The sequence below is a fragment of the Bufo bufo genome, chromosome 5 (assembly GCF_905171765.1).
Source record: "Bufo bufo chromosome 5, aBufBuf1.1, whole genome shotgun sequence".
Classification (NCBI taxonomy): Eukaryota; Metazoa; Chordata; class Amphibia; order Anura; family Bufonidae; genus Bufo; species Bufo bufo.
Window position 1 is genome coordinate 119,127,001 of NC_053393.1, and position 12,706 is coordinate 119,139,706.

At 42.0% G+C, this 12,706-nt stretch overlaps 1 protein-coding gene across 1 annotated transcript in view; it reads left to right on the plus strand.

Moving 5' to 3' along the window:
• LOC121001040 (cytochrome P450 7B1) overlaps positions 1-12,706 on the plus strand; it is a 303,677-nt gene that overhangs the window by 264,950 nt on the left and 26,021 nt on the right. Inside the window, exon 5 of the mRNA XM_040431923.1 lies at positions 4,992-5,170. Coding sequence (XP_040287857.1) covers positions 4,992-5,170 — 179 coding nt within the window. The remainder of the gene's footprint in view (positions 1-4,991; positions 5,171-12,706) is intronic.

Genomic DNA, 12,706 nt, shown 5'->3' on the forward strand with positions numbered 1-12,706 from the left:
TGCCTGATCCGGCATTCCGGCAAGTGTTCCTGAATTTTGGACGGAGATAAAACTGCAGCATGCTGCGGTATTATCTCAGTCCTGAAAAGGCAAAGAGACTGAACTGAAGACATCCTGAACGGATTGCTCTCCATTCAGAATGCATTAGGATAAAACTGATCAGTTCTTTTCCGGTATTGAGCCCCCAGGACGAAACTCAGTGCCGGAAAAGAATAACGCTAGTGTGAAAGTAGCCTAACATGGTAAGATCAGGCTCAGATTGATAAAACCTGATTAAAATTTCTTAACTTTCCTAAACCCCTATGAAAGTAAATATGCAGCAAACAATGCATTTAATAAATGAATTATGATATTACTACATATTTCATATTTTATATGGCGTCCATAGGTACATCTCTTCCAACTAGCCCTGCTTATTCACCATGCCTCTAAGAAAGGTTCAGTAGGGCGCCCTTCCTTACTGCCGTATTGTCAATAACTCCCAATTGGCTTTATATGGCCCCTGTGATATACAGGGAGTGCAGAATTATTAGGCAAGTTGTGTTTTTGAGGATTAATTTTATTATTGAACAACAACCATGTTCTCAATGAACCCAAAAAACTCATTAATATCAAAGCTGAATATTTTTGGAAGTAGTTTTTAGTTTGTTTTTAGTTTTAGCTATTTTAGGGGGATATCTGTGTGTGCAGGTGACTATTACTGTGCATAATTATTAGGCAACTTAACAAAAAACAAATATATACCCATTTCATATATTTATTTTTACCAGTGAAACCAATATAACATCTCAACATTCACAAATATACATTTCTGACATTCAAAAACAAAACAAAAACAAATCAGTGACCAATATAGCCACCTTTCATTGCAAGGACACTCAAAAGCCTGCCATCCATGGATTCTGTCAGTGTTTTGATCTGTTCACCATCAACATTGCGTGCAGCAGCAACCACAGCCTCCCAGACACTGTTCAGAGAGGTGTACTGTTTTCCCTCCTTGTAAATCTCACATTTGATGATGGACCACAGGTTCTCAATGGGGTTCAGATCAGGTGAACAAGGAGGCCATGTCATTAGATTTTCTTCTTTTATACCCTTTCTTGCCAGCCACGTTGTGGAGTACTTGGACGCGTGTGATGGAGCATTGTCCTGCATGAAAATCATGTTTTTCTTGAAGGATGCAGACTTCTTCCTGTACCACTGCTTGAAGAAGGTGTCTTCCAGAAACTGGCAGTAGGACTGGTAGTTGAGCTTGACTCCATCCTCAACCCGAAAAGGCCCCACAAGCTCATCTTTGATGATACCAGCTCAAACCAGTACTCCACCTCCACCTTGCTGGCGTCTGAGTCGGACTGGAGCTCTCTGCCCTTTACCAATCCAGCCACGGGCCCATCCATCTGGCCCATCAAGACTCACTCTCATTTCATCAATCCATAAAACCTTAGAAAAATCAGTCTTGAGATATTTCTTGGCCCAGTTTTGACGTTTTAGCTTGTGTGTCTTGTTCAGTGGTGGTCGTCTTTCAGCCTTTCTTACCTTGGCCATGTCTGTGAGTATTGCACACCTTGTGCTTTTGGGCACTCCAGTGATGTTGCAGCTCTGAAATATGGCCAAACTGGTGGCAAGTGGCATCTTGGCAGCTGCACGCTTGACTTTTCTCAGTTCATGGGCAGTTATTTTGCGCCTTGGTTTTTCCACACGCTTCTTGCGACCCTGTTGACTATTTTGAATGAAACGCTTGATTGTTCGATGATCACGCTTCAGAAGCTTTGCAATTTTAAGAGTGCTGCATCCCTCAGCAAGATATCTCACTATTTTTGACTTTTCTGAGCCTGTCAAGTCCTTCTTTTGACCCATTTTGCCAAAGGAAAGGAAGTTGCCTAATAATTATGCACACCTAATATAGGGTGTTGATGTCATTAGACCACACCCCTTCTCATTACAGAGATGCACATCACCTAATATGCTTAATTGGTAGTAGGCTTTCGAGCCTATACAGCTTGGAGTAAGACAACATGCATAAAGAGGATGATGTGGTCAAAATACTCATTTGCCTAATAATTCTGCACTCCCTGTAATGATACATGATTAATAATGACATGATATCAGTGTGCTTTGCGCAGACATAAATATAATATATTTTGATAACTGCTGTCCACACTGCAGGTTGTCTGAGAGATTTACATCCAGGTTAATTAGAATTAACCTGCCGACAATAGCCAAAGCAGCTAATGAAGCAAGTGACCTTTTATTACCTGCAGTCCCCCGGTTTGATTGGGTGATTGACAGCTCGTTGTTTGGCGACTTTGTTGTATTCCAGCTGACAAGACTCTCCATTTTAACTCAATTTGCCTGCCTATCAGAAGCTGGTGGCAGGCCAGACTCAAGTCCCCCAGTTTTGCCTAAGCAGCTTGCTCTGTTTCTCATTAGTACGCATTTATTCAGTGGAAATTGGAAGACAAATGCTTGAAGGCATGTGAACTAAGTATAGCAAATAACGTTTTAAGGCTCACTATTTATATGAACATGGAAACGTTTCCTTCAAATACGGTATATTAAAAAAAATAATAATAGTTTAGTCATAGTCATTGGGACCTAGGGATGGAAGACCTGGAGATGTTCTAAAATTTATTTATGTAAAAAAAAAAAGAAGCCTCGACTGAAAATTTCATATTTACACTGTTTTTGCAGCGTAAAGCACAAGAATTTAATGCGTAAGAAAAAAAGGGTGGGCGGGGGTCGTGTTCTTTTGCTGCCTGGTTATCCCTAGGTATTCTTTAAATTGCCTTGTTTGTTCGGCACTAGCACAGAAACAGATGTTGCTGTACTGTGCAAGATAATTTACTGTACCTCATGGTGCAGAATGGAAGGCGTCCCAAGCTACCCAGCTGGTCTGTTAGTAGCACTTGCTGGTGCCTGCTGAACTATGACAAGTGTGATAGGAGGCCGTAGGTTTATTGTGATTCCATTCACTGTATATTGTCTGATATTTGTGCAGGTTGAGTAGAAAGCTGAGCACTTTCTCTCTGGTTGGAGGGAGAGAAGGGGGGGGGGGGGGGTGGCCGTTTGCATTTTTTTTTTTTTTCGACAGACCTAAATAAGTCCCCCTGTCCTTTGGTGATCATAATGTGACTCATTACTGTTGTCATCTAATAATTATCGGCATGATCGCTCAGAGCTACAGCCAAGCTCGTCTTCCACACATAACTGGTACTGGAAGGTAAAACAGATTTGTCATTTACGATCTGACTGCTACGCCACACTTTGTGCTCTATTATTGTGATTAACTTCTGCATAAGATATGCTTACCCAATTGTCATCTGTGATACTGCACTGGGCACAGACTGCCACGCTTCCTGGAAAACTGTCAACCAACATGATGTGTCCGCATTACCCAGGATATAAAATGTGAACCAGTTATTTTATCGCAGCAGCAGGTTCAAGCATATATATATATTTTGTCCTCCTTATTCTTTCTCACCCTTGACGAAATTCCTCGGGTAAATAGTTTTGCTGCATATGTCAGCCACCGTTTTTGAACGAATATTCAGATTTATAATTTTATTTTATTTTTTTCGGTCTGCAAAAAGCAGTAAAATGGAGGCTGGACCCATTGATTTTGTACCGTGTAAAGTTTTTCGTTGCCAGAGCGCTGCCAGTTGAAATTTATCGTGTCAGGTGCCTTGTGGCTATCCGCAGTAGAGGCCATATTCTGGAACCAGAGTCGTTCCCTGGCTTCGTCACCAACAAGCCGATTTGACTCTGCCTGATTATAGTAACGAAGGCAGTCCAAAAGAATATGCACAGACTCACTGTACGTCACATTGAATCACAGCGCTGGCCACACAGAGCTGACCGCAGCCTCATTTCTTTAGACAAATGCACGCTTAAGGAAAAACCTCCTGCGAGAAAGCTTCCAAGGCCACTTTATTTGCTATGCATGCTGCAACAGATTTAATATTTACTGAAAGAACGTTGGTTATTATCTTTTTCAGAAGCATCGTGTAGACCAGGGATCCGCTGTCTCTGATAGCTAACCTTTTGCTTATGGACGTGCACGGTGCTTTTGTTAACATGTTGCTTTTATTTATTTCTCTCCATCACCTCTAGCTCGGCGCCTGCTGCTGCGAAAAATGACTTTATTTGCTCTTATTTTATTTTAAAAGCCCATTATTAGAGGAGATCAAGCCCCATTACAGCCCCCGATATAAGCTGCTGGAGGAACAGTCAGGTTTGATTACAAAACGAGAGATGCGGATTTAGACAGCAGCTACATGCTGATATGCCTTGCGATCAGAATGATTTATGCAAATTATTCATACTAATCCCATTGGGACTTCTCCTCAAACTGCCAGGATAAATTGCCGGAAATTACCCATAAAATCTGTCGTGCTAGGAGCAAAAGGTGAAGGCCACTGGGAACACAGAGGACATTCGACTTCTAACGCGTTTTAGGATGTGGCGCACGTTTGGGCGAATGCATTTTTTTTAGAATTGAAAAAAAAAACTAAAAAAAACGTTGTAAATATTTTTCCGAAATCAAGGATATCACTCATCTGGCTGAATAGGATGAGAGGCGTAGTTTAGTTAGGTCATTGCTGCGGCGCGCGGGCTGAGCGACATTTCCCAGGATTGCTCATTCCTTATGTAAATGAACGGTATTTTGTATGCGGCCTTAATTATCTCATTGGCAAGGCTTCTATACTATGCAGGTTTCCAATGAATGAGGAAGGTATGCTATAATTGTTTCCATACAAAATTCCTTTGACTGTAATTTTTGTATATTTATTAGCACATGTAAACTGTAATTTAGACCCTTTATGTGGATTACATGCAGTGTTATGCTTCCACTGTAGTGTTTCTCTAACCTCAGCGCAGGAAATATACTCGTGTTATGGAGCCCGGTGGGGCTGTCTAGTCATTGGCAATATATTCTCTGAGCAAATCATAACGGCACCGTTGTCATGTCCTCTTTTTTTTCTATTTCTCAGGTAGTGCTATAAACGAGTCACTGCGATTATGCTCTGCCTCCATGAACATTCGTGTAGTTCAAGAGGATTTTCTTCTGGAGCTGGAGGATGACCAGTCAGTGAGTCTGAGGAAAGGCGATTTTGTAGCCCTATATCCTCCAGCGTTACACAAAGATCCTGAGGTCTTCGAAGATCCCGAGGTAAACATTCAAATTGAGCTTGTCATCAGACTCCGGGCACAGCGCAGAGGCCGAATCCTTTACAGTGCATACATTTCCTAATGTTACTCCTTCTTCTGGAAGTAATCTGCCTATACTCAGTCACAGTTTTATGGCCCTGCAGGTGAAAGGGTTTGTAGCGAATAAAAAAAAATATATATATATATTTCCAGTGTGGATGATTTAGGCTGCTGGTCCTTTCAGAAAAAATGACAATTGCACATTGAATATTGAGAACTCGAGGCTAAATGTGCACTGTCTATGTCTCTGGATCATTTTATAGCTATAGAAATAATCGGCGGTGGCTTAAACTCCAAATAATGGCCGACATTTATTTCAGTGCCCTGAAATCATAGAAAACACATTCGAAATAAGAACTAATTATGTATCATGATGTGCAATTTCACATGGGAAAGGAAGTACACATTAACAGTAATGTCAATTGAAAGGGAATGTGTCATCAGAAAAGGACCTATTGTTTAAATCATGTTTTTATGTTAAACACATTTTTAAAGAATTTTAGTGATGTTAATTTTTAATTTTCCATGCCAATATTTAAACAAAAAAAAACATAAAACCCTGTTTTTACACTGGGCACTAGACCTAATAATAGGTGCCACTTATTGGTCTGCAGTTATCTCCTTATCATTACAGACAGGTTTAGAATAACAGATATCACCTCTGTGCATAGATAACACCAACATATATATTCTTTCCTAGTATAATGACCTCTGCACAGGCCACAGAGCAGACATGGAAAACTCTTCCATAGAGGTCAGTGAGGTCCCCTCCTATGGACTGTGGGGCTTCCATAAAGCAATTCTTTAAATGTTCTCTAAATGCTGTTAAGAACAGCTCAGGCAAGACTGCAGACCCCATAATCATGTACAGGAAATAGAATAAAAAAACTGTAACCAGGGAATAAAAAGGTTAGAAAAAAAGGAGATGTATCGCTATCTGGTTTTAACTGGCAGAAAAAAAAAATCTGTGGCACATAAGGCTAATTTCAGACTAGCCCTAGAGATCCAGCAGGACTGATCCTGGCAAATATGCTGAAAAGCGGCCGGAAAAAAAATGCTTCTCTGCTGGTCCCTATTATAGTTGGGGCTGGACAGAGACTTACAAGCTTCCGGCAGTGCCGGAATGCAGGGAGATCTGGCAGGCTGTTGCCTTCCGGAGTAGCTTGCCGGATCTCTAGCGCTAGTCTGAAATTAGCCTAAGTAATGCAGTTTGGGAAAGCCTATGTCAAAGAGATACAAACAATGTTGAAATATGTCTATAGAATGTCTTGGATTATGAATGTATAGTATGTCTTGGATTATGACGAATGTATAGTATGCCTTGGATCATGATGAATGTATATTATGCCTTGGATTATCATTGTAGTATGGGTTGGCTGAGAAAGATAGATTCATTTATAGAAAAAACAGATAACACACCCGTCAGTGTGTACTACATGCTGTGCATTCGGTTGTAGTTTCCATATAGACATAGTCATCTTGGTCTTAATGTTAGCATGTATCTCTAGTGTGACGAATTTCATGACCATTTGTAGGAGAAGACAACCTCAGTTTTGACTGTGATCACTTTTGGCCCATCTTCAGTACCATGTTCCCAAAAACATACCACTAAAAATTACATATTTATAATATGTCCCTTAAAAAGGGCCTGTAACCTCTCCTGACATGTCCGTTTTAGTAACTAATTGCATCCCCATGTAATACCAATTCTGTAGCATGTTTTCTTATGGCTCTATTTTGGGCCATTCCTTATTGCTACTAGATGTTATGAATGAATTACTAGCAGCTTGAAGGTCCAGATGGATGTTACCAGTGAGGTGGATCTTTGTGCATTCTTACACTATCCAATCAGTGCTGTCAGTTTGAGATGGTGCAGGAACGCACCTCCAACTGGTAACACCCATCTGGGCTTATTTTAAGAACTGCTGAAAACTAATTTATAACTTCTAGAAGGAAAAATATAGGAATGCCACAACATAGTCATAAGAATAGATGCTCCAGGATTGTTATTACATGGGGAATGTATGTCATCTTTAAGTAGAGGCAAGTTGAAAGGGAAAATTGGCATGATATTAATTTCCTTTAAGCATGGTCAGAGTCAGGCATCTAATTTTTAGGGATCAAGTGTGACGAATACCACTCCTCATGCCCGCTTGACGTCACCTACGTCAAGCTCACGAGGCGTGGTATGGTCACGGGTTACCAAAACGTGACGTTACGCCCTCCAGAGGAGCAGGTAAGGTCAGCTTGGTACAGTTTAAACAGACACCTCCTGTCCATGCGGGCACAGAGAGGCAACAAGCTGAGAGAGCCTTTTCACTACCGCAGTGAAAACAGCGCTGTCTCAGCCCGGGTATCTGCCACCGGCTTCTTGTTTTATATAAGCCCTGTCTGCTAACAGGATTATATAGGGTGAGAAACCAATCCGCGGTAGCTTCTACTAGGCCGAAACACGGACGTGGGGATTTGTGATCAAGATACAAGACAGCACAAGATTAAATTATATATTTAATCGCCTTAAGGGTACACTAGATATAACACAATACACAGAGAATATATACAGTGGTCTGAGGTTACAGATACAGGTGATATAGGTACAACAGGGTTAAGCAGAGCAATAACTCAGTTTACCAGATATATGAGTCCTTTGGGTAGTGATGAGTTCTTAGCTATATTCACAGGAGGCAGTGAGGTCAGCCGGTTGCAGGTCCCTCCAAACACATTGCACCATGTAACCCCCTTTCAGAGAAAAGACCCGCCCGCTTGCTGGCACAAGCCTTTTAACCTGTAGCCGGTCCCTCCCTTCCCGACCTTTGTGAGGGGTTTACCCCCCCCTGCTGGACTAGCTGCAAATGACCCACAAAACCCTGGCAAGGGCAGATACCTCCTGCTGGGGGTTTTCCTGCAGGATCCGTGCTGTCTGACTGGAGGTGTGAAATGTAACCAAATGTGGCCTGCTAGGAGTTTTCTGCTATCTGGCTGCGGCTTTGAAGCAGGGCCCCCCTGTGGAGCTTGATTTCCTTTGCCATCTTTCAGCAAATGGTGGGTGTGAGGACATGGCTGACAGTAAATATTAATCCATATTCCTCACATCAATTACACAGCTTTTCCATATGCACAGACAAGGCAGACCTTATGTTGGATGATCACTGCAGTACCATGTATTAAAGTCCCTTTTATGTTATACCATTTTATATGATACTATAGAGTGCCTGAATAATACTATTCTATAGGGGCACTTTTATTAAGACCCGCGTTTTAGACTGTAGTCTTAATAAACTCCTAAACTGGAGGTGGTTCCGCCGAAGTAAAGAGGCGCCGGCACAGAATCGAAACAAGCCATTTTATTGAAACCATGTCCTGCAGTGAAGAGAAAGCGCATGCTATGTAAGTGCTTCTATCTCCTCTTTCTAGCAATTGGTGGGGGTCTCAGCATTCAGACCCCCACCGAGCAAAACCTTTGATATGTTGCTAAGTGGTGTTTTACATTAATAATTGCCCATCATGATTCTAGTATCTGACATAAAAACTTTAATGAATACAGTTGCCATCTTAAAGGGAGTCTATCAGCAGTTTTGACTCATCAAATCTGTTGACAGTACGATATAGGTGAAAGGAAGTGGGGAACGGTTAAATAATACTTAGGGTGATGGTTAGAGATAAGCGAGTCCGAAGTCAAACAAATTGACTTAGATCCAAATTTCCTTAAATGGCAGTGAAATAAAAAAACATACTCACCTTATCCATATGCCTTCCGAGAGGCCATCACAGCCATCTTGATTGAAGAAACCTTAAAAAATCTCCCATGTCACCACGTCATCAGTGATTACGTCACCGAGCCCAGCCAGCATGATGACGTCACTGCGCGAGATTTTGCATGGTTTCTTCAATCAAGATGGCCGCAATGGCTCTCTCTGCGAGCAAATGGGTATGGTGATTATGTTTTATTTATTTCTTTACCCTGATTCACCCTGAAGGCCTCAATTTTAGTGTCAGATGCCGTGATCCTCGATGAATGCAGCATCTGGGGGATTCAATGACAGGAGCTGATGCAATCAATGCAATACAATGGAATGCGTTTTGTGACAAAGTAATTCTTTAACTAATCAAATTTCTTCGTGAAATTTGCCGATGCAGCCGAATCGAATATCTGATAACTTCGTGATGGTTATGCAGGTTGTATGAGCAAGAAATCCAACTTTTAAGACTCCTGACACCAAGTGTCATGGAGGCGATCCCTTCTTGTTCTGTGCCCTTGGCTCTCTACATTGAACACTTCCCCAGTCCCAACCTCTCCTCTGAATGACAAGCGGTCTTCTGATTGGATGCTACAGCTGTCACTCAGAACAGAGGGAGGGCTGGAGAAGTGTTCATTTCAGGTAGCACTTCACAGGGAAGAATTGCCTCTATAGCACTTGTGATAACGGTCCCTGGAGGGTTTAAAATTGGATTTCTTAATACATAGAGTCTGTATGAGTCTCACTTCAAGTATGCTTACACTGCTTCCCGACTCCTAAATAGCACTATTAGCAGTCAGAGGGGTCCAAAATGCTGCCTAACTCCCTTTAAAGCTCCACCATAAATTTTTTCAGAGGTTATGACTTCATTATTTTTCCCGCACATCCTCTATTATGCCACTTTCATCATAAGTCATGTACTTACCTGGAAATAAAAATCACAGTGGGAGAGATTTATCAAAACTAGTGTAAAGTAGAACTGGCTTAGGCTACTTTCACATTATCAATTCCGCTATTGAGATCCGTCATAGGATCTCAATAGCGGAAGAAAACGCTTCAGCTTTGTCCCCATTCATTGTCAACGGGGACAAAACTGAACTGAACTAAACGAAATGCACCAAAATGCATTTTGTTCCGTTTGGTTGCGCTCACATCGCGGACAGAATAACGCTGCACACAATGTAAGTCAATGGGGACGGATCCGTTTTCTCTGACACAATAGAAAACTGATCCGTTCCCAATTGAGTTTCAATGGTGGTCATGATGGATCCGTCTTGGCTATATAAGACATAATACAACCGGATCCATTAATGACGGTAACGGAAGCGTTTTTGCAGATCCATGACGGGTCCGCAAAAAACACTAATGTGAAATTAGGTGGCCCATAGCAACTATCAGATTCCACCTTTTATTTTTCCGAGCTCCTTTGGAAAATAAAAGGATCAATCTGATTGGTGCTATGAGCAACTAGCAGTTCTACTTTGCACTGGTTTTGATAAATCACCCGCAATATATTCTAAAAAATTGCATTTCCTGCTGAAGTCGGATTATGCTGTTTTGCAAAGAGAAGAGTAAACCCTAAGGACTCTTTACTCCATTGACTCTCCAAATCTGATCACAGTGTCTCATCGTAAATGTGCGGTGTGGCGTTCTTCACTTTGAGGGCTCCGTTCTAAAGATAGGTTTGAGTCCCAGAGGTTGGACCCTCACCTGACAGACCAATATGCCCCAAATGTCTGAGGTGAGACAAGTGGGTTCTCCGGTTTTGCAATTTTTAGCATCAATTGACAGATGACCTCCGTGTGACTTCCGTGTTGCATCAGTTTTTTATTTTTTTGTGGATCCATTGTAACAATGCCTATCCTTGTCCGCAAAACAGACAAGAATTAGGACATGTTCTACAGAACGGACATACGGATGCGGACATCAAATGGTGCGCTGTCTGCATTTTTTGCGGATCCATTAAAATAAATGGGTCTGCATCCTATCGGCCAAAAATACAGTTGTGTGAATTGGTTCTTAGGGCTCATGCGGTCCACAAAACACGGATTCGTGAAAAAAAGGATGACATCAATTTGACGTCCGTGTTACATCAGTTTTTTTTGTGTGGATCCATTGTAACAATGCCTGTCCTTGTTCGCAAAACAGACAAGAATACAACATGTTCTATTTTTTTTTGCGGAATGGACTTGCGGACATACGGATATTGAATACACACAGTCATTTCCGTTTTTTGAGGCCCCATTGAAATGAATAGTTCGACATATGGGCTGCAAGAAAAAAGGAACGGAGCCGGACAAAACGTTCGTGTGCATGAGCCCTTAGGGCAGGGTTTTTCCAGCAGGACTTCAAGCAGGCTTGGACCTGTGATGTTTCTGCTGGGAGTGAAAGGAGAGGCAGAGACCTAATGCTACAGACACTACACACGAGTCTTACTCCAGGTTGTAAACATTGGGTTGCAGATCATAATAACATTGGAGGAGTCAAAATGCACTCCGAACTTATCTCACTTATATAATGCAGTAATGTTGAATGCTGGTGTTATTCTTTGTGTAACTGGAAAACCCCTTTAAAGGGGTTGTCCAAGTTATTTTTTTGTTCTTTGAATGTTTCTAACTAAGCAAATGTAAGGGGTTTTCAATTAATTTACTTCATCTACGGGGGCCTTGTTCTCCTAGTTATCTGAGCGTCACATGACCTGTGATGTCAGCTTCTTTCCCTGCTCTGATGACGTTCTGTTCACAAGCCTGAGGGAGCAGGAGGAGCAGGTCTGCCGCTGTGCACGGAGCGTCACTGTGAAGGCTGTGCTGGTTGTAGAGATAAGCCATGCCCTGCACTGCTGATCTACTGGCTGAGCTGTCTTCTGCCCTATGTTCCCCTCCCACTGGATTCTTCAGCAGAGTTTAACCCCTTCTACCATCAGCAGCATAGACTCAGGGCTGGAGGCTCTGCCTCATGCACTGAGCAGTTGCAAGATTTCCTCTTCTCCAGGCACTGAGGGGACATGTTGGGTACAAGATCTTCCCTCTCTCCTCAATGCTGCAAACACAGAGCTGACAAACATTAGAGGAGTTCTCTCCTCTGTACTCTTCTGCTGGCAGTGATGAAGTGTCTGCAGATATTTGCATAACAGGTAGCGGAAAGATCCCGTGTGTATCAGCAATGTCATTGTACTGTACAGCTGGGTAGTCCCACACATACAACATGAGTATCCCAGCAGTCAGACTGCGGGCAGGGAAGCACTTTTATTTACTCCATTTACAGAACAGCAGGAGGAGAAAGGCAGTCTTTGTTTAAACCCTCAGAGATTGTTGTTCAAAGTCTCCATATCCTAGGAAAGTCAGCAAGATGCAGACAGAGGAGGAGCTAGATGTTCCTGATGACATATTCTGATCGATATTAGATGATGTGGAAAAGGAGGAAAAGCAGATGGCAGAAGGCTAATTGGCCATGTGGTTCTTCACCGCAGCATGGCCGCAACTCACCCTCAGCACGGTCGGTGCAGCGTACCCTAAGACAGAGTTGCCTGGGTATACCTGATTATATAGAGATTTGTGCCGAATTAATTCGTAATGAATCAAATTTGTTGGCTAACTTTGGTGAAGTTGGAGAGTTGAATTTTTCAAAACTTTGCTGGTCTCTAGTGATAATCATCACATGTAATAATGACACACAATAAATTAGTATTTTTTCAGTGATTCGGAATAAAAATGTTTTATATAGTACATAGTATAGTGCACCCTATTCTCCCCTAAAATAAA